Source organism: Populus nigra, chromosome 1, assembly GCF_951802175.1.
Source record: "Populus nigra chromosome 1, ddPopNigr1.1, whole genome shotgun sequence".
NCBI lineage: Eukaryota > Viridiplantae > Streptophyta > Magnoliopsida > Malpighiales > Salicaceae > Populus > Populus nigra.
In genome coordinates, this window is record NC_084852.1 from 21,837,437 (window position 1) to 21,860,752 (window position 23,316).

The following is a 23,316-nucleotide window of genomic DNA, read 5'->3' on the forward strand; positions in this document are numbered from 1 at the left end:
CATTTCACTACTCTTTGCTGCAAAATAGATACCCTCCCGTACAAATTGAATGGGCAAATACTAAAAAAAAAAATTAGAGAGACAATATGAATTACTTCAACTAGTATAGACTATTATATTGATTCGTAATTTACGGTGGGTTAATATTATTTAAAAAGAAATAAAAAATATTAAGAATATAAATAACATTTTAAATCCCTTAAATCTAGAGACCATACTTCATTCACGCGACTTGAATTTGTTAACCATGCATCCAAGAGTATGGATTTTACGATCATGTCAGACCCAAGTGACTTAGCCCAAAAGCTTCGGGTCATTGATGATCGTCAGATTCAAGACTCTTGGATTTGTCATTGCCGTCAGACTCAAGTCTATTGGGTCCGGCATGGCCGCTCAAGGATCTTGGGTCTGATGGTCAGGTTAGACCTAACCAACAACAAAATTATTTATAAATAAATAAATTTGAATATTTATCAACCTTTGTTTTATCAAATAATAATTGATTTATTTAATTTTTGAAACACATAATATAATTTATAATTTCTTTTAATTAAAAATTAGGGACATAATTGAATTATATGCCACGTGATTATAAATTAATAATAAATATATGAATAAATAAATTAGTTTCTGATTTATGAAAAGAATTGAAGCAGGTACTATTATCATGCTCTAAACAACAACCAAGAAAGACTTTGATACTATCAATTTTTATTTAAAATAATAAAAATAACATAAGACAGTAGTAAAAAATAACCTATAAGAAAATTAATAAAGAGTTCAATTTATTCTGATGAGTTTTAAAGTATAATAATTATTTTAAAATTTTAATGTTTATATTTTTTGTTGATTTTTTTAAAGCTTTATAGAGTTTTGATAATCGAAATAAAAGTATAACGATAGTATTATATAGTTTAGTTATCAATTAGCTTATTTATATTATTTAGAGTTTTACATGGTGCATAAATTAAAAATAAGAGTAACCTATATTTTATGCTGCATTATATGAAATAGTCCATTTTTATGAATTAAGTATTTTCTTTTCAAAATTTTTACTAATATTGGTCTTTTTATTAATCAGATGATGAGTTGAATTTACTTTTATATATATATATATATATGATGATAGACCCACACGCCTTGTGTCTGGCAGCCATACCAGACCTTGCGTACCTAGGTTTGGCATCACACATGGTAGCCATATCTAAGACGCTTGGTGGCAATCCAACTGTGACATGTCTACATGCATCGCTCCATGTGCAAGAGGGTATGGCTACATATCTAGTGATAAGATGGATGGCCAGTGCATAAATTAAAAATAAGAGTAACCTATATTTTATGTTGCATTATATGAAATAGTTCATTTTTATGAATTAAGAATTTTCTTTTCAAAATTTTTACTAATATTGGTCTTTTTATTAATCAAATGATGAGTTGAATTTACTTTTATATATATATATATATATATATATATATATATATATATATATATATATGATGATAGACCCACACGCCTTGTGTCTGGCAGCCATACCAGACTTGCGCGCCTAGGTTTGGCATCACACATAGTTGCCATATCCAAGGCACTTGGCTGCAATCCAACTATGACATGTCTACATGCATCGCTCCATGTGCAAGAGGGTATGGCTACACATCTAGTGATAAGATGGATGGCCAGATTTAGCCACCAAGAAGTGGCTCACGCGCCTCTTTAACGACACAGACATTGCCCACTTGTTTAAGTGTGTGGAACACGCATCAATAACTTTTTAATTTAAAAATACAAAATGCAACATGAAAATACTAAGACGTCTCTCATGGTCATCTTAATTACTCAAAATACTAATGTAAAAATACCAAAATACCCCCAAAAGCAAAGTTTTTTTTTTGTCTTTTCTGATGCTAAAATCATTATTTGCTTGTACTCTGAAATTGAAAAACCTGAATATCCTTGTGGAAGAAAACTAAGGAAATGTTTATCTGCTCGCGAAAAGATGAGAAATTAAAAGTGAAACTGCTATTACAATCCACAATAAAATATCTCTTGATCTACAATAATTCCCCCCACACCATTTATCTTTTGTTATAATAAAAGTTTTATAGACTCTCTTCGATTCTTTATTTCCACATATATTTTTCCTCCTTTTTTTATTTCTTATGTCTTTATATGCATTATAAAGAATGAGTACTACTATAAATAGTTCAAAATTCAAAATAGTGAGATGTATTAAGATCAATCAGTCCATGATTAAGTGAACCTGCCCATGTTCCAGACTTCCCCTGGAAACCCTCCTTTTGTGGAGGATTAGAGCTTGCCAAAGACTTCTCATTCAATTTGTTAAGACTGCCATCATTAATAGGACTTTAAGTTGGTTCTGAAAAAGCTGAATTAGAACTAGAAAAGAATGCACCAAAAAGATCATATCCATCAAAATTGTTCATCGCAATTGCAGCAAATGGTTTGATGACATTAGTGTTTGGAGGATTAGATTTTAGAGTTTTAATCCTGGGTTGCGTGACTGATTCATCACTAGTGATGAAGAAAAAAATTTTAATGACATTGAAATGAAAAGTCATGGTACTTAGATGATTTAGATATTCAAATTGAACTTAATAAGAGAATTCAAGGAGTTTTGGGTTAAATATTATTAACAATATTGATGTTGGTACTAATAATAGCACTAATGTTCAGAATATTGGTATTGAAACTAATAATAATATTAATAATCATCTAGATGATAATAATCTTGATGAATGTCTTATAAATAACAATGAAGATGAAGGCAATAATGTTGGTTTTAGTTTACATGTTTTAGGCTTGTTAATTGTTAGTTAATGGAATTCTATGAGCATAATTGTATTGTAAAGGAATTTTACATTAAATCATTTATGAATTTTTATATGAACTATGTATTTTAAGGTGCTTGAATTTTTATATTATTTATTTTACTTTTTTCTTAATTGTATTATATTGTTATTTACTACTTTGTTGAAATTATCCATATAATTAGTTAAAAAAAATTACTTATTATAATCCGAGTTTATATTGCATTTTCATGTCGTGTCGGACAAATATTTTTAACAACCTTGTCTATCAATATATGTCATATCACTACTTTTAATGTAGTTGTAAACTCTTGATATTCTATTGTTTTTTTTATATAAAAAACATATACAAGCCAGAAAGTCTTATATAATAACAAAGGTATACAACAAAAAGTGAGAGTTATATCAAATGAATGAGATATGTTTCATCATATTTCCCTTCATACACCATTTTTTTCCCAACAAAATGATATTATAGAGCGTTTAAGAGAATTGGAGCATATGTGTAGAAGTAAAGGAAAAATCCCAAGAGTGAATTAATAAACAACTAACATTCAAATAAGAAAAAAAAATTAGAAATGCAAGATGGGAAAGCTTAACAGTATAGAAAGCCAAGATAAGCTAAGTGTAAGTTGACAAGTCCTTGCATAAAAGATGAGATGGTATAATAAGAATCACACATAGAGAAAGGAAGAGAGTTTTTTTTTTAATAAAAAAAAATATGAGCAAAGAGTCATGATAAAAAAATTGGCAGCAACAATATATAGCTTAAAAGAGCCATATTCTAGCAAAGATAATTAATAATGAAAAGAAGATTGAAAAGATGACAATGAGATGTCATTATCCATGATGATAGAAAATGATTAAAACAAATATCCAAGAAATTCACAAGATGAAAGCCATGGGAAATGGTTATACTAAGAAGAAGAACTAATTTACAATTTGCAAGCTTTCCCAACATATTTTCAAATTCATGAGATGTGAGATTTTAAAAATTAAAAGGGAGTGTTACAATTAATTTTTAAGTCTAAATTCAAAGTTTCCTTTAATTCTTCTAGGTGCATGTATAGGTATTAATGGTGTGGTTATCTTATTAAGTATCTAAAATTATCCTTAGACTAGTATAAAATCATGTATTGAAAGAGTTATAGTAATCTAAGTCCAAGTCCAAAGGGACTTCCTCTCTTAAAAGAATAATATGATATGATACGATACGAAATAGTCTCCCACCATACTTCCCTTCCTACCTACTCTTTCTCTTTAATTATTTCCAATAAGAAGGTATCAAAGTTAGTTCAATCTAGTAAGGAGTGTTTAAGAGATTTGATAGAGCATATATGTCAAAGAAAGAAAAAATCATGAAAGCAAATAAGCAATGGAACAAGAGTGAGTAAATGAAAAAGTGACAAAAGAGAGAGAGAGAGAGACAGACAGAGAGAGAGAAAGAGAGAGTTCCAAACTATAAAGTCCATCAAAAAATATAAAAAAAGTTTAAGAAAGAGGGTTAGTACAAGTTGACAAGTCCTTGTATAAGAGAATATGTGGCATAAAAGAAATCACACATGAAAAAGAGAAGGGATAGAACTTTCTAAAAAAAAAACTTCCTAAGAAAGAGGAAAATAGCAAATGAGCCATGGTGAAGAAGCAGCTAGTAGCCTAATAAAGAGTTGGCCAAATACACAAAAGTCGCTTGAAGAGCTAAATCTTGAAAAAGAGATTTTTCAAAGAAAAGCTAGCAGCTAGAGAAATGTGGTGATAGCTAATGAAGAAAAGCATGATGAAAAGATAGCAATAAGATGCTATTAGCTAACCAAGAGTGGTTAAGATAAAAATACAATAAAAATCTTTTCAAGGTGAAGATGGAAGATTCAAAAAATTATGGTAGCAATGTGACTATTCAAAAATAAAAAAATAAAAACAAGAGATGAGAAAGGAGGATTGGCTATAACAAAATGATTTTTTAAAATATTTTTAAATTTCAAGAAATGCAAATTTTTCAAAATTGAGAGGGGGTGTGTTGGAATTAATATTCAAATCTAAATTTAATGTGTTCATTTAATTATCTCAAGTGTATGTATAATTTTTTCATTATATATTTATCTTTTGAGTCTCTAAAATTATCCCTACACTAGTAAAAATACATGAATTGAAAGTATTGTAATCCAAGTATCATTCATATCATGTTTCTTTTTGAATATATGAATGTGCTATAGATTTACAAACTATAAATTAATATTTAAATACTTGAAAATTACAGGAGAGTTGATGAACCGTGGGTTCTTAGGAAATCAAGGCCTAATACAGCAATTAATGTAGGTCAAGAACTTCTTTCGCTTCTGCACGGCAATACATATGGAGAAGAATTAGAAAGCAGACTGTAGCAGTATGATATGATATTTTTTATTTTTTATTTTTTATTTTTGTACTTCTCCTCCCTCCTACTGTTACCCTCATTCTTTTTTCTCCACAAGTGACGTATATAGCCTTCCCATGTTAGGTCATACTCTGCCATGCAAAGATCCATATGCGTTTACCAATGACCAGGGGATATGGGCCATTACAAGGTGAGCATGGCAACAAATGGGGAAGTGCAGGAATTATCAAGCAGGCAAAATAATCCCTCTGTTAAACCAGACTGTATAAATAAGATAAAGAGTAAACTGTAGACTCACCATGACAGAGTCTTCTTGTTGGTTGGCAGCAGCAAGCAATTCCCTTTCATTTCCAAGGCTGGCGTGCCTGACATCAGACTTATGTTGCCTCCTGTTAGCACGAGCTTGTGTGAACACCATGGAATAGTCTGTAGGAACTGGGTTCTTGGAGTTCCACCCTCCAAATTGAGGAACAGAGAGCCCTCCATTTTTCTGTAACAAAATGAAGTCGTAGCCATCAATATCTTGCCGCAGAAGCTTGCACAGTTTGCATGAGATTTAAACATAATTTAACTAGATATACTTGTAATTAATCGTTGTTAATGTTAAGTAAATTTGAGGAGGCATTCAGCTTCCGTTCTGATCTTGTTTTGGTTAATACCCCCAGGGTCATTAACGCATATTAATCAAAACAAGATCAAGGATCCCCGTTTACAAAAATAAAAGCCGGGGATAATAGCTAGTATAAATGCATGCATGCTCTTTTGATCTTGGATATCAAAAACAAGAAAAGCTTTTCTCCAGTTCCCATCTATCTATCTCTAACGCTGATAACAACACTCCTGATAGTTTACGAGAATTCTTGTTGGAAAATACCAACATCAAAATCAAAACACAAAGGAAATTCGAAACCAGATTGTCTCCTTGAACTCTTGAAGCCGTGAACTTACCCTCCTCCTTTCCATGATGGGGGTGGGAGTAATATTGTGAATGAGGCTATCTGTATGTATATAGTACAAATCTATTTTTAAGTGAAATTTAGGGTTGATGCCCTATTTTACTGCTGGATGGAAAGAATCAATGATGGTGCCAACCTGTTTCCTGCCACAAGAATGGCATCTTCTTCTTTTCAAGTAGCATAACACAGATTAAATTAGACAATGGCTGTTGAAAACTCGAGAGTAGAAGAAACAAGTGCCAAATTTAGAATGCGGCTTTATTACTGAAGAATCATCAGTGATGATGAATACAAATACAGCCTTTACTTTTTAGTGAATGGTTATCCTTGACCAGCGGCCAACTACAAAAGAAAAGAAAAAAAAGAACTGGATGTGGGGATGAACCTCCAAATTCAATTCCTGCCATGCATTCACTTGACAAGTACGATTAATGAGAGACAAGCCGTTATTTTAGCTGGAATGACAAATCATTCGTTTACTGAGGTTATGTTTTTATTTTGGAAAGTTTTGATTCGATTAAAATTACAATCACAATAGTTGACTAGTGTAGTTTGGCTAGCTGGCACTGGCAGGTCTGATAATATTAGAAGATAAAAGGGGTATATTTTTGTGTTTTAAAAGTATTTTTAAAAAAATTAAAAAAATTATTTTTTTATTTTAAATTAATATTTTTTTATGTTTTTAAATTATTTTAATGCGCTAATATCAAAAATAATTTTTTTTAAAAAAATTATTTTAATATATTTCCGAATGAAAAACACAATAAAAAGCAATCGCAACAACACTTTCAAACACACTAAGGTAATGTTTAGGAACGCGGTTCAACCTGCGTTTTCAAAAAATTTAAATTTTTTTTTTTGCTAAAATGTAATATGGTTTGTACGATTTGGATCGTTTTGATGTGCTGATGTCAAAAATAATTTTTAAAAAATAAAAAAACATCATTGACATGTATTTTGGCACGAAAAATTATTTAAAAAGTACCCGCAACCACATTGTCAAACCAGCTCTAAGTAATTAATAATATTTTATTAATAATTTCATAGGCTCATGTATCATGAATTGTTTATTTTATTTTTTTCAAAATGACTCTATAAATTAATTAATAAAATGATTCTAATTACTTTATATACACTATAAAATTTTCCTGTATAATGTTAATGTTGATTAAATCATTAGATTTGTAATGAATGAATTCTTTCATTATTTTATTCAAATTCAAAATTTAACTTGGCAGGGGATATTCTATCAATGCCATCATTTCGGATTTATTTTTAAAATATATATACATTAAAAAAAAAAAGACGTGTGCATGTCTTGTTCCTCTCTTGTCAATTTTGGTTTCCAAACCAATAAAAAAACACAAGATGATGACAGAATTCCAGCCATCTGTACTGCAACATAAATGGAGATTTGAAAAAGAAAAAAGAAAAGAAAAAAGAATTCCATCTCTCAAGTCATCCTATCCTTTTGCAATTATTTAATTTCACATCTTAACCTTTTGTTATTGTATTTGGAAATGTGTTTTAATTTATTTTTTAATTAAAATTTAAATTATTTTTGTTTTAAATTAATTATTTAATATTTTTAGATTATTTTAATATATCGATATCAAAAATAAATTTAAAAAAATATTTTTTTAATATTTTAAAAAATTATTATTATTACACTTCTAAATATGACAACTAAACTGTTTTAGAGTTTGATTAAAAGGGATATATATATTAAAAGAGGGAAGAAAACATGACTAGTCGTCGTGGCATTATTTCGAATGTTGTTTCGAAAAATTCCTCGATGTAACCTTTTTTTTTTAACGAATTATGAATTATTTTTCTATAAGAAATTAAAAATTCACTATAAGAAAACGAATCATAATTAAATTATTATGGGAAAAAAAACACGGATTTTTTTCGACATTCTTGGATACCGAACGACAATTCGTTCGTGGCTTCATAACACCCGTTGTAAAGCCGACACCACGCCGACACCGCCCCTCAATATATGGAAGGTGATTTCCCCCTCTTCCTTTAGAAGTACCCCTCTCACACACAGATTAGAAAGAAAACCCCGAAAACCTTGCCTCGCTTTCTCAGCACCCAAACAATACCACACTAATGGCGCAAACAATCAGCCTCCGCAAAGGCAACACCCGTCTTCCACCTGAGGTGAACCGCGTCCTCTACGTCCGTAATCTTCCATTCAACATATCCAGCGAAGAGATGTACGATATATTTGGCAAATACGGAGCGATTCGTCAAATCCGGATTGGAACCAACAAGGACACTAGAGGCACTGCTTTTGTGGTTTATGAAGATATATATGATGCCAAAACGGCAGTGGATCACTTGTCAGGGTTCAATGTGGCGAATCGGTATTTGATTGTGCTGTATTATCAGCCAGCGAAGATGAATAAGAAGTTTGATCAGAAGAAGAAAGAAGAAGAGATTGCTAAGATGCAGGAGAAATATGGTGTTTCTACTAAAGATAAGTAGACTCTTGTTAATTAGATTAGTATAAGAAAATGGAAACTCTTTTTGTTGTTTTGGAATTGCTAGGGTTTGTTATCGATGCTATTGAATTATTACACTGCTTTATTTATGCAATCGATATATCCATGCATGTGCTCATGTATCGTTTCCGTGTTTAATTGACTGTTGTGTTGCATAATTTCGTGGAGTTGGTGATCTTTGCTTATTGATTTTTAGGATTGCAAGTGTGTTTTTGGTAATTATGACTGGATAAATAAATAATTACCAGATTTTAATTTTCTGTGATTTTGTTTGTGCGGTATGGAAGTTGAAATGGACTTGTTTTAGCTTCACCTTTTGTTTGTGAATAATTAGGGCTACAGTAGGTTAGTAATTAGTTGAAGTTTGCGATTTTTGCACGGGGAAGGATGCATGTTCAATTTATTGATCAGGCTGAACAGTTGGTTGATCAGGCTAACTGTTGTGCATTTCTCAAATATACCATTCTTGATAAGACAGAGGTTGTGTGACAAATGAAGAATCAAATTTCTTTCCATGAAGCTCTAATATTTGAGTTATACGTTATATCAACTGCAACTAACATGTTTAGATGAAGATTGAGAGAAGGGGGGAGGTTCTCTTGATTACATTATTCGATATTGTGTGATGGGATTTTAACTGGGTCAATTAAGGAAAAAGGGGACTGTAAACCTGAATCAGCAGGGACTCACCGTGTAACTGTTGATATGGTTTATCTTTAGCTAATTGTATCCAATCCCTTACATTCAAAGAAAGGGATGACTGCCCTGCTTAGATTGGATTCGGATGCAAGTAAATTTCATTAGGCAGCTTTCACTATGATAGATAGTTGAGCATGCTTGGATCTATTTTCATTTGGAATATGGATTCAAATAGTGTCAAAATTCAGACTGAGCGCCCACCGCAATGACAGAAAACAATTAGTAATGATTTACTTGTTTCTCCCCTAACTTATTTTTACCTTTAGTCATCCCATTTGACATGGATAGTGAAATACACTGAAACTTGTGTTGCAACTAGTAGTAGGAATTAGCAAGGGTAATGGCAGACACAAGTGTCATCTGGCTTTTCTAAAAAGAAGCAATATATATCCATAAGAGCCAGCGCCATACTTGGCCACGCATCTGTTATTGCATTCATCTTTTTCACAGCATTTGCCAGCATCTTTTCGCTACCTGCACTCAGTAAGAAAGAATCAAGTCAGTGAAAGAATCTTTACATGACCTTCATGTATTTAAGTCCATTGCTTTCATGTTAGGTAACAGACTGTGTTTATAAATTTAGAATTTTTCAAGCATTTCCTGGAAAATGACCAAGTTTTAAAATATGGGTGTGCAGGTTCTCTATGAGACACGCACTTCCACGTTTATATCCAAGTACTTAGATGTGTGAATGTCGATCAGTTTGTAGTGATTTCATCCTTTTGTGTGTAAATAATCTGCTTTCTACCTTAGCTAACAATAAATAAAACGGCATAGGGTAGAAGGAGCATTTTACTAGAAGTGGTAAAGAGAACAAGAAAAGGGAGGACGGCGAAAACTGGAAGGCTCTTCCTGGCTTCCAAATTTTACTTGTGCGAATGTGTATACAAGAAGAAGCTGGCAGAGATACTTATAGATATTATTGGATTATGTTTTTTAAAGTATATTTTATTAGGAAATCTATTAAAATAATATTTTTTAAAATTTAATTTTGATATTAGCATATTAAAATTCAAAATTTATTGAAAAAATTAATTTAAAACTAAAAAAAAAATTAGTTTTTTTTAGAAACACGGTTGGATTGTAAAACATTTAAAAGAATAATTTACTCGTTTTTTCTCTCTCTTGTTTATATTTCTCATATTGTTCTTACAAGTTTTGCTTTTATATTTAGTAATTTTCATATTTAATGATGAAAATTAAGTTAATTAAAATCAATTATCTAAATCTGATCCAAATCTATGGTAGAGGTTGAAATTATAAACATTTAAAAGAATTTTTTTGAAAAAAAAAAACTTGGACAAAACCAAACGCATTTTTGTAGCGTGTATATTTTATTATTATTATTATTATTATTATTATTATTATTATTATAGAACATTAACTTAGACATTGTTTTAAAAGCATATATACGATAACAGGCTCGAGTATAGATTAATATCACTGGTAAGGGTGCCGCTCTCCACCATCAAATTACCAATTTGTAACTGGCATTCATTTTTTAAATCAAAAGAGAACCCTCGTGGATATTTTCTCTAGACAAAAAATAAATGATCATGTCGAAATCTTATTAAAATACAAAGTTAAAAATAAATCTTTAATAATTATTTTAAAAAAAATAAAGGAACAAGGGGGTTTTTCTAAAGAAAAAAAAAACGTAGAAGGAGAAAAGCAAACCACCATCTTTCGAGACAAACTGTTGTCCACGTGCGTCTTTCGAGACAAACCACCATCTTTTACTTGAAAATATACTAAAAGTTGCAGGGGAAAGTGATCACCTTCTAGTATCAACTATCATTTTTTTCCATCACGTTTTGCTAAGGACCATAGAAAGCTCATTCACAACCCAAAAATGTATTTCTATCTATTTTTAAGATGTTAAAAATCAAATCAAACTTCAAAACTTAGTTTTAAACTTCGTGTTTCATCTATTCTTTTTTAGCATTTTGAAACTCTAAACTTTTTATAGTAAACTCCATACCGAGTCTTTGTTTCAAAAAAATTAATTTTAAAAAAAAATTTAAAATTTTATTGTATTTATTTATTATTAGAAAAATTAATCAATGATAAATAATTTTTAATTAAAAAAATTGACTTAATTTCTAGTAAATTATTTTTCTTTTATTTTAAATGGAAAATCTTTTTAAAAATTATGAAAAAATCAGAAATATCTTGTTAATTTTTTACTGTATCAAATTTGATTCTCGATATTTTGATTGCTATATATTTTATTTTAATTTTTTTTTTAATCCCATCCCTTAAAATTTAATTTTATTTGATTTTTATATTAATTTTTATCCTTATTTTTTTATTGTTATTTTTTTTCTTATTCTTTTTTTAACTAAAATTATTTATCTATCATATTTGGTCATTATTCTTTTTATTGCTATTTATTTTATTTGAAATAATTTATAAAATTATATTTTTTTAATTTCATCATCTTTCAACTTTTTTATTTGTCAAATCTAGTCTCCACCATTTTGATTGTTATTTATTTTATTTTAAATAATTTAAGAAATTAGATTATTTTTTTAATTTCATCATTATTTAATTTTTTTATCTGTAAAATTTGTTCCTTATTTTTTTACTAAACTTGAAAAAATTTTAAAGCATTAATAAGTTATTTTTCATGATGTAACTAAAAACTAGAATGTATTTTCCTATTTATTTTTCATAAAACTATCAAATATCAAAAATAATTTATTTTTTAAAATTAACTTTTCAAATAAAAAGTACTTTTTACCAAACAAATATTAAACTTAATGTATAGTTGGTTAATTAATTGGTTATAGCAATTTCAACTATTTTTTATAGTCAAGATAGTTGATAGTTTGTATCTTGTACTTGGTAGGTCAAGATAGCTTGTAGCTAATACCTATAAAAGATTTTCTTTGGTGGCAGTAAGGACTCTCTAATACTTAAATAAATATGTTTTTAGAAAAAAAAAATTAATAATATTCTAAAAAGAGATGCTTTGAAAATATATATATATATATATATATATATATATATATATATATAATAAATAATAAAAATTGTAAACTTTTGTTTTAAATGTCTCATGGTGCATTTATAACACATGAGTTCTGTCATTTTATGGAGAAAAATAACTTTATCATTATGATATCTTGAGTTACGTTATGAATTGTATTTCACTCATTTTATTCCGCTAAAAAATAAAAAAATGACGAGTCATGATATATTTAAGTTCACCTAAGGCTCAGCTTGGCACGCTATCAAGGGCAATCGTGGTTAGACTTGGTATACTGTTTGTATTTTTTTATTTAATATTATTAATAAAGATATATTGATAAAATCTTGATTTATCAGTTAGCAATAAGATCTGAGTGTTGTTATGGTCTATTCACCAAAAAAAATTTATTAAATATAAATATTTTTTTTAAATCCAAATTATGTTATAGAAATACATTAATAGGCTTAAATCGAATAAATCATTACATATTAAACCATAAATTATAAAAGGTTTTACATCCAGAATTGTTTTTTGACAAATTACAAAATATTTTTGAAGTCATGATATATTTTCACAAACTTATTTACTCATACTATTTTTAAAAAAATATTAATTGTCAAATATTTATTATTGATATTTTATTTTATTAAATTTAAAACGAAATAAAAAAAATAAGCCCGATATACATTGAAACTTTTAAATGAAAAACATATAAACGATATTTTATGATTGAATTCATATGAAATGAAATGATATTAGTAATAATAATAACTACATTAATTTTGAAATATATTATCAAATTAATTTCATTTCTTTTTTATTTCTGAAATTTAATTTTGAAAAAAAATTAAAAAAATTATCTATTCATTCTATTCTGGATTGCTGTGCAATGGATTGACAATGATCAAGGAATATAAATATATAACCAAATATTATTATATGAATTAAATTAAATAACCAAATTTATCTCAATCTCCAGTTCTTTAATTTATGAACTCACAGAAAAATTATATGTTCAATTATAGAAAAAGAAAATACCTTATTCATTTGAATTCATAATATTTCTATACGACATCGCTGTAGTTGAAGTTGATGAGTGGCTCGGTGTAAGCCCAGCCTTCATCAGCTCCTCCTCCGCTGAAAACCTGTTTGCACTGCTGTCTTCTTCGCTGCATATCCAGCACAAGCACTAGACCACCAGCGCCAGCCATGCAAGCCCTTCATCTTATATTTGAATTCGAATAGAAACCCAATGGAAAAAATTTAGGTTCGCTCTGCTCTTCTCAATCGACGGGTTTCTTAACAATATCTATCCTTTTCTGTCCATTTATCTTTGTTCTTAGCTATCCTTTTAATTTCTGTCGCTTGTTCTTAGCCCTTTATGAGTGTTTTGCGTTTTTGCACAGAACATGTTTGATATTTTTACCAGCTGCCAATCAGAACCCAACGCCGTTTGGGTTGATATTTGTGCTACAATCCCACCTCTGATTTGACTCTCATTTTCTCCCTTGGCCTTTTCATTTAATTTGTGATGACTGCTTTGTGGAACAACTTCTTACATATCTTCTGCTGAATTAACAAGGGGTTGAATTTAAGGATGTGCACAGGCTCAGTGATGGCCAAGTCAAGCACTCTCCATAATTCTTTTATGCTGGTTCTCTCTGGAAGGTACTTGAAATATCAGCTTGTCATTTGTAAACATGATTTTCTTACTTTACAAGGCTTTCTTCATATGTTCTTATAGAAGTTGGTCGTTACATGATCCGTTTAATTTTATAGGTTAGTGCTCAGGCCTTCAATGATGAAGATCCTCTAAGGACGTTGAGCTCTTGGTAGCATTCTGTTTACTACAAAGGAGAAAGTAGAGGAGAGGGCTCAATTATAATTTTTTTTAACTCTTTGTTGACTAATTTTTCGCGCGCTCAAGCATATAAAGTGTTATAAGCATTATAAACACGTAAAGTGTAATTTTTGAAACTTGGAAGGGTTGGTAATTTTCAAAAAAAAAAAAAAACTCAGAGAAAGAGAGGAATAAATTACTTAAACCCTCCCCAGCTCACTATATGCTATACCCTCTCTCAGTCACCAAACCCGACCTGCCCAAGACGATCCACAGTTAATTCAATCGCTGCAAAAAAGCTTAGAAGTAATCGCATTCAATCCCGGCGGCACTAAGAAGCCCGATTTCAAACAGATTGCAATGAGAAATTTTGTAAATGTGGTAGCGAGATCCTTCTCTCTATCAAGCAGCCTCCTTTCACATCTTCATAAAGTTCAGTTCTCTCCTCGAAAGGTAACTTTGACTTCCCATTTCATTACCGTTATTATTCTTGTTGGTGGGTTCTCTTTCTTTTTTTTTAATAATTTTCTTTTTCTGGTGTTTGGCACCTGAGAAAAGTGGGATTTTTTAGTCATGTGAGGTCAATGGTGACCGAGTCACCTCCACTCTAAATGAGTTTTCTCTTTTCTCTTTTCTTTTTCAAGATAAAGCTGAAATAACATGAAATTGGTTTTGTAGTTAAAACTTTGCATTTCTGACATGGTTTAAATGCTTGTAGTTTGCAAATTAGATTTTAGAGGGTTTCTTTTTCTTCTTTCTTTTTATATTTTTGTTTTAGTTTTTTTAGTAAAAAATGTGGTTGGTATTGATTTATCTCTAATGCAGAATCGTATCATCTCCATCCTTGTTGGTTCTCAGATTTCACCCCACTTAGCTACTATAACTGAAGTCATTGATCATTGCAAACAACTCACAACACGGGTGTCTTTTGATGAAGGGGAGGTCAAAGATGATAACTTGAATCAAATGCTTATTGCTGTTGAAAATGCCCCAGAATCTGCCACCAGAAAAATCGGAACTGCTTATGTCCATAACTTGTGTAAAGCTGGAAACCTTTTCACTGCGGTTAGACTGCTGCAATCATTATGTGATAAAAACATTTTCCTTGGCCCTAGTGCTTATAATATCATTTTGGTGGCAGCTAGTGAAAAAAATGATATTGCGATTTTGTCCCAGGTTTTTAAGGATTTGATTGTGTCTTGTCAGTCTTTGCCTTCGACTTCGTATCTGAAACTTGCCAGGGGTTTTGTGAAGAAAAATGATGATGTCCAGCTACTGAGACTTGTCAAAGAAGTTTCTGAAATGACATTCCCGAGTAGCATGATGGTTGTAAATAGAATTATCTTTGCCTTTGCTGAATGTGGGCAGTTTGACAAAGCCCTTCTGATATTTAAGCAGATGGAGGATCTGAAATGTAAGCCGGATTTGGTCACGTATAATACTGTTTTGGATCTTCTAGGCCATGCAGGTCGGATTGATGAAATGCTCTGTGAGTTTGCCTCCATGAAGGAAGCGGGAATTCTCCCAGATTTTATTTCTTACAATACTTTGCTAAATCATTTAAGGAAGGTAGGAAGATTGGATTTGTGTTCGGTGTATTCCCGGGACATGGTTGAGAGTGGAATTGAACCAGATTTGCTTACATATACTGCATTGATTGGGAGTTTTGGCCAATCTGGAAACATTGAGGAATCATTGAGACTCTTCAATGAGATGAAGACAAAGCAGATCCGCCCATCTATTTATATATATCGATCGTTAATTGCCAGTTTGAAGAAGATGGGTAAGGTGGAATTGGCAATGACCCTTTTGGAAGAGATGAATGCATCAATGTCAAACCTAGCCAGTCATAAGGATTTCAAACGAACACGCAAGTAGTTGTGCATAGAGAAGCCAGGGTTTTGCATTGTGACGGAGAGTACTGAGTTCAGAAGTTAGCTCAAGCTGGGATATGCGGTGGAGGTCCTCTACCTGTCTTTAAGTTGATAACGGTATGCTTTTAGTGCTACTCTCTTTCTGATGTACCTTTCTTGACGATTTTTAATTGGTCCTAGAACCCAATACCTAGGCAGTCATATGTTTCTGTGCTACAAAGTAGTACCTGTTAGTGTCATAATAATCATTGAATTGGTGACTGGTCTTAAAGCCACAGTGTTTAGAGCTTGCACCTTTAACTATATCGATATTCAAATTGAAAGGATACAGTAATTACTAATTTATTAACAATTTGTTATTCCCAGCAGCGACTGGAACTTTCATCTATAAATCTTAAGTTTATGGTATATGAGTTGATATGATACTAAGGTATATTCAAGAGTTGGAGCAAAGTGTCATGTGGATGGTTTCTGTTCCTAGTACAGTTAACATATGGTTCCTTGTATACCATTTATGCTGTACACATTTCAATGCCTCTGGTCTTTCCCTTTTCCCTTTTCCTTTGTTCGAAACCTTGTAAATGTTTTGAGCTGGGGTTGCTGGCTTAGTATGACTGTGTTGTCATCTGAATCCACATGACTTGCTGAAGACAAACTGTTCTGCAAAAAGCTGGAAGTCGTCAATTCATCAAATAGTACTTATGTGAAGTTCCATAGACCAGTTGTGACAATGCACCTAAGCTTCTATCATCGAATGATTTTCCAAATGATCCTTGTCTCTGTATTTCTTTTTCATCTTCAGTCCACGAGAAACTTCAGTAAATTGACTAATCATGCTGTTTAATTAGTACTGTTTTTCAATATCATTTGCCTTTTCTGTACATAACATTATTATACCGTGCGTTAGACTTGCTATTATTTATCCCTACTGCGCTGATTTGTCATCTGCCGACCATTGCAGTGGTAGAGGCTTGCTGGCTTTTTCTGATGCCAGTGCTTTCTAGTGAATAATTGCCTACTCATCTCAAGGTGAAGGCAAGAAGATGTTTACTCCAATTGGTTTTGGTGGCAGCCTGGCACCAATTCTATTAGAAATCTTAGAAATTCTTTCACAAGAGATTTGCACTGATCCCACCTTGTAAATGTTTCAGTCTCATTCCTCTGTAACCAAGTGCTGCAAATGGAACAGTGGAGGCTTGGACGTTAAACCAATTTCACAATATCAAGGTAAGAAATCCAACAACACAATCTACTTATGTCGCTTTTGTTGTTGTAATTTTTAAAAAAATAAGTTTAAAAAAGACTTTTAGTTGCATTTTTTTTAAAATAAGTTTTGAAAAATACATATTTAATTAAAACTGTTAATAATTTTATATGCGGTTTTAGTTTAAAATATTTGTTTCTTTTATATGCAAACTGCTAATAACTTTTTCTATCTTTATTATTTAAGTTACTCTTTAGTTTTCCATCACTTTTCTAACTAGTTGTGTTAGTCAACTACATCGCCTAAAAAAGGTTCTTTTTTGTTAAGAAAAAAAACCTTTTGTCTTGCTCTAACATGCACGTGGACCGTTCACCTTCCTCGAGTTCCAATTCTGAGTCAGAGGCCTCTTGTACGTATCATGATTCATGGGAAGTGTTCGGCAATCAATAACATGTTCTTCAATGTTATACAGTTCTTTACGGTGGTGATCTTAGTCAGATGATTTCTGTATCATTTTTAACGTTATGGTGCCTAAGCTATGGTACCGGCAAGAAGATTATTTATTCACTATTCTTGATTGCGTATCCGAGGCTACAAAACTAGGGAACTTGGAGGTTTCGAGTTCCTACAGAAGAAAAGAATAAATAATAATTTATTGCTTTTTTTTCCCAGAAACCATAACGTTATGGTGTCTATTGCTTTATCAGTAATATTTACTGATAATGATCGTCTACACGGTCTGTCTGTCTAGAACAACCGTTTATGAACACATAAAGCATCACTTCATACCATATGAATACTCTATTTTACAAGAAATCAAGAGCTTCTTTCTATAGATACAAACCCGTTACATCTATGAATTAAGAGATCTTGGGAAGAAAAAAACAAAAGCAACTCATCAAAACATGTAGAGAATCCCTAACGAAAGCAAAATCCCATTCAGTTTCATGTCTAGAATCTTCACATGCAACGAAATAGATCCAGAATCCTTCTTAACATCAGTGTCTTGATCGTGAGGGTTATTGAAGTCAAAGGGCACAACTGTATCCGGTGTCGAGCCATAATCGGCAGCATTTGGAGCCGGGGCCTGATCGGACGGATCTTTCAGGCTATCCGGTAGCCCTTTTCCATGAGACACGGTTATTTTGAAATGCTGGCCATTCTGACATTGCTCCCCATCGTAATCCCCAGAGAAGAAAAATGTCAGCCCTTCCTTGAGTAGAGGAACTGCCACTGTGACTGCCTGTGTGAGAGTGTTGGATGGATTGGTGGACGACCATTCCATAGTCTCATTTCCTACAGAATTGTCATAATCGCACGACTTGAATGTGGTGAAATTGTATGTTTGAACCACTGAATGATTGGTATCCGTGTTGAAAACTGCATCAGCATAAACAGCACCCATGTACACAACACGATTAACACCAATATCTTATAATGTGGCCATCTAAGGAAATTAATTAATATTGTAAAAAAGAAAATAATTCCATTCGATAATGATCATATCCAGAATATACGAGAAAATCTCAGATCAACATTGAGTAGTTTGGAGTGTTGGCAGGGGCAAAACGCTAACATCAATAGATTCTTGTTTAGTCTATATCAAAGATACTATATATATGATCTTATTTAGCATGGTAGTTCAATCATGTTTTTTTTAATTATTATTTTTCTTATTTTTTAATTAATTTCGTGGGTATTTATAAGTTTTTTTAATATTTTGATATTAAAAATAAATTTTTAAAAATTAAAAAAAATCATTTTAATCCATTTCTATCCTAACAAAACTAAATACTAGTACAGGGATGTTTGTTGTTTTCGGATTTATATTTCAAAAGAAGACAGGATGGATGTTACCTGTTCATTACTGAGAATTCAGGCATGGCAGGTGGAGAATATCCTAATGGTGGGAATTTCAAGAAAACCTCGCAGATAGTTTCTCGTCCTGATATTTTTTACGAGAAACCCAATCATATCTGGCCAGGTAGAAAGAAAGTGTCGGTTGTTGTCTTAAAGGAACTGATAAGCATGTCACAGTCAGCGATATCCTTACCACAACCTGTGCACATGGGACGCCCTTTTGCTCACCATTCTCTTCTGATTACCAAATCCAACTAGACCATCGTTCCCATGTGAAGACCGTACCTCCAGGCTCCATCTCCGTCTCTCTCTCTCTCTCTCTCTCTCTCTCTCGATAATCGCTAATTAGAAGGCATTGCTTCATGCTTGACTCAAAGAATAAAGGGTTAATTGTGATAAGAGTATTAGTCGGCGGTTCTTTTGGCGACATGTGAGAGAGAAGGCTTGGGATCATGGAAAACCCATGTACCAAACGACAACCTTATCAGAATACTTCTGTCGATGCTTCTTTTTTTAACCCTAGCTTTTCCCCGTCACGTCTATGCACGATCTATGCTCATCTTGGTAAAGCATCATCTCATAACCATGTACTTTTAAACTTCCTAAATCCAGCTGTTAAATGCATCTTATATTCTTTTTAAAACCCTAGCTTTTCCACTCACATCTATGCAGGATCTATGCTTATCTTGGCAAAGCATCATCTTATGATCATGCACGCAATTCTATTCACCTCAAGACATGGGCTTAGGCTGGAAATCTTGGCTACATTTTCACTCCCTCATGATTTCAAGAAAACAAAACGGCGAAGTATAAGCAAGGTGGATAGAACATGCTAAATGATGTATCTATCCCATGTGAATTCAACTAACTGTCTTGGATCAAGAAAGTAAACTAAGGGAGATGTAGCATATTTTAATGTTTTTCCTAACCTATGGCGCCACCTAAATCATGGGTTCATCATAACTTTATTAAAGTACGACTTCAAAAAGAAAATTAAGACTCAGACAAGGTAACACAGGATCAGGAATATATGGAAGAGTTCGATGTTGTCAAGTTTAGCACAAAGAATTTAATCCAATCCAATGTGATCTCCTAACTTTCACTGTGGATTCAGTTATTGAAACAGATATGTATTTACGCAAAAAAGAAATAATAATTGCAGATCCAAAAGGAGATACATTGAGATTTATTAAGATTTCTTTATAATGGTTGAGACTCGGGACAAATTCCCTCTTTTGATGTAAATTTACTCAGAGCTCGCTGAATTGGGGCATCACTTAAAGAAGAAACTAAAAATAAAACAACGAGTAAGACGCGAGGAGTAACCACAAACCATAAGAAGAAAGCAGGACGAGACGAACTATAAGCAGAAAAATGCAATTTTCGGGAAGTTCAAGTTCCAAAACATGTTAATTAATTAAGGACTTACTGAGGAAATCTCCCAAGCTGAAGTTCTTGCCATCAGCCCATTTTTGGTAATTGACATTAGACTTGACAGTGGCGTCGTACCAACCCAAGGAGTCACCCACCGTGTAGTTCTTGTAAGCATCGACAGGTCCTAAGAAAGATGGAAGAAGAAGAAGAAGACAAGAGAATGAGAGGGAAAGAAGGCATAGTCTGCTGTACCTTCTCTGTTGCATTGTTCCTGGGTTCTGTAGCACTTGGTGGTTGTGGATTACTGTGTGGCTTCAACCCCTTCTGAGGAATAAAGGAAGGGAATGGGAGCTGTTATGTTCCAAGCCTTTATACAGTTCCATCCCTTCCTTTCCTTCGGATTACTAATATCGTTATCGCCTCCCTTATATTATTTAGATTCCTTCTTTTATTTTTGTTTTTGTTTTTGGGTCCTGTTTTCTGCCTTGTTTTGTAGGGAAGGGTTGATCAAAGCTATAGCTAACTATGTTATCTTTTCAGAAGCTATTTACTACGGCACTGTTTTCTATCCACCTGTGAGAATTTTTTATTTTTTTAAAAAAAGATTTAAATTAATGTTTTTTAGTGTTTTTAATTGTTTTAATATGTTGAAGTACAAAAAATGACATTATATTGATATATTTTTAAAAATTAAATTATTAAAAAATAACAATATTTTAAAAAATATTTTTTTATTATTTTAATTTTGTTTGTGTAAACCGAAATAATTTCTTTTTATGAGCCGTGAACATACGTACGTACACCATATGATTTCTTTTCGCCTTTATCGATGTTGGTAGAAGAGTGATGTGGAAGGTAGTGTTGGACCGTCGGTGGGATATGATACAGTAAATGTTTGTTACTGCGTTGAAAATACGGTTTTCAAAAAACATGATTTTTTTATTTTAAATTAATGTTTTTAATTTGATGGTATTAAAAATAATTTAAAAAAACAATTATTTTAATATATTTTCATTTTAAATATAATTAGTAATAAGGTCGGTGCTAAACAGGCCCCGTGGAGTGAGGTTCAGGAGCACAAGAAATGGTGGGCAACAGCTGGATGGGTGTTTGCTTCTGCGCCAGAGTAGTAATAGTTATTATAAGGTGGATGGCATGAAGACACCCAATCCATTCTCATTGGTGCGTTCCCTTGCGTGGAGGTTGTGCTAATCAATCATTAAGCTGTCATTGGGGGTTAGTTTGTTTAATTTGAGATTATTTAAATATTTAATAGAGCTTCATAATTTATAATCTTCACTCTACTATGCTTAAGCTTGGTGCTGGGTTTTAGTGTTGTGTTGGTGGCCGGTTGTAACCCTGGTTATTAAACCTAGCCTGGCTCAACTACTCCATGCGGTGGTTGGACTGGTCTAGCTTTAATAAAAAACCAGTAAGGACAATAATTTGGCAAAACCCGGTCGACCCGGCGAATGAACCCTGGACCCGGACAAATCCGGACGAGACTCGGTTTTTTTTTCAAATGTGAGATTTGAAATTCATTAATATATATACTTTATGTTCCCAAAAAAAATTATATTTTTTCAATATGGGATAAAAATCTATTTGGTTCAAATACTTCAACTTAAAAAAATAATATAGTATCTTTTCAATGTGGGAATTGAAGCCCTTTTGTATATATACTCTATGCTCCCAAGAAAAAAGTTTTGTTTTTTCAATATAGGATTTGGAACCCATTAGTACATATACTCTATGTTCCCATGAAAAAAGTTATTTTTTCAATGTGGGATAAAAAAAAACTTTTTTGGTTTAAATACTTCAACTTAAAAGCTTAACATAGTATCTTTTTAATGTGGGATAAAAAACTTTTTACAATATTCTTTTAAACTTCATTATTTACAATATGTATAGCCTATTTTTATTTGGATTTTTTTTTAATTTTTTCATATGAAATATTAAAGTTTTAATTTTTTTAATTTTTCCGGGTTGACCCCAGTTGACCCATAAAACCCGAAACCCGGCCTCTTGGCCGGGTCAATCCCCGGGCCGGGTTTAATAACTATGGTTGTAACTTGTAACTATAGGTTGGAAGGTTGAGAAGTGGTATTCCTTTTCTCTTCCTATGAGGTTCTTAAGTTAACGTTAAGAGAAACTTTCATTAGCCCTGAGATTTGTTGCACTCAAACTGGTATTCTCTATAGAGCAAACTCAAGGCCTGACCAGTTGAGCTACACTTCTCAAAGTTTGAAAAGTGAATTTTTTGTTGTGATTGGGGGTTGTTTGTTCTTTTTACTATACACCACACTATACATCACCATGTTACTTTAACCTCTCTCACAATTTACAATTTACAGTGGATTGCTGATGCTACATTAATTTTTTTTTATCATCTTTTTTTTTTCCTTCAATTGGATCATTTAGTGGACAAATAGATGATCAATATCTATTGATTTGTCAAGAAAGGGAAAGATTAAAAGATAGAGGGTCAAAGTGAAAAAGACATAGAAATTAGGTGGCAATTTCAAATTTTGCACGCAAAGTTGAGTTTGGTCCTTGTACTTTCTAATATCTAAAATCATGGCCCTTTTAGTTTTGAAAAAATCAATTTTGCTCCAAAACTTCATTTTCTTTGTTTCTTATTCCCTGATTTGAGAGAAAAGAGAGAATCATCAAATTTCAATTGAAGTGAAACAACATCTCAGTTTACATGGTTCTGACCACAAAAGAGTCGATCTTGGTATCGATGAGTTCTATTTGATGGAGTGTTAGTTTAATATGTATTATAGTCAATCGGTTGATTACATATGGTATTATTATATTCATAT

At 31.9% G+C, this 23,316-nt stretch overlaps 3 protein-coding genes across 10 annotated transcripts; 2 read left to right on the forward strand and 1 right to left on the reverse strand.

Moving 5' to 3' along the window:
- Positions 1–8,163: 8,163 nt before the first annotated feature.
- Positions 8,164–8,824, forward strand: LOC133692545 (splicing factor 3B subunit 6-like protein). The gene has a single exon (XM_062113586.1). The coding sequence runs from the start codon at positions 8,272–8,274 to the stop codon at positions 8,647–8,649; it is 378 nt and encodes a 125-aa protein (XP_061969570.1). The 5' UTR covers positions 8,164–8,271; the 3' UTR covers positions 8,650–8,824.
- A 4,513-nt stretch (positions 8,825–13,337) lies between these two features.
- LOC133677332 (pentatricopeptide repeat-containing protein At1g11900-like) lies at positions 13,338–20,045 on the forward strand. 8 transcript variants are annotated; one of them, XM_062099309.1, is made up of 6 exons: positions 13,338–14,007; positions 14,119–14,632; positions 15,005–16,170; positions 17,015–17,082; positions 17,205–17,280; positions 19,790–20,045. In XM_062099309.1, the coding sequence occupies exons 2-3, from the start codon at positions 14,540–14,542 to the stop codon at positions 16,055–16,057; spliced, it is 1,146 nt and encodes a 381-aa protein (XP_061955293.1). In that variant the 5' UTR covers positions 13,338–14,007; positions 14,119–14,539; the 3' UTR covers positions 16,058–16,170; positions 17,015–17,082; positions 17,205–17,280; positions 19,790–20,045. The 8 variants fall into 8 exon arrangements, with proteins under 8 accessions (XP_061955293.1, XP_061955351.1, XP_061955308.1 ...); XM_062099367.1 differs by having other exon boundaries at positions 15,005–15,244; positions 15,356–16,170; positions 17,015–17,280; XM_062099324.1 differs by having other exon boundaries at positions 13,338–13,606; positions 13,922–14,007; positions 17,015–17,280.
- Positions 18,017–20,922, reverse strand: LOC133677365 (early nodulin-like protein 18). The gene is made up of 2 exons (XM_062099382.1): positions 20,547–20,922; positions 18,017–18,637 (listed from the first exon to the last, which is right to left on the reverse strand). The coding sequence occupies exons 1-2, from the start codon at positions 20,755–20,757 to the stop codon at positions 18,156–18,158; spliced, it is 693 nt and encodes a 230-aa protein (XP_061955366.1). The 5' UTR covers positions 20,758–20,922; the 3' UTR covers positions 18,017–18,155.
- Positions 20,923–23,316: the final 2,394 nt, after the last annotated feature.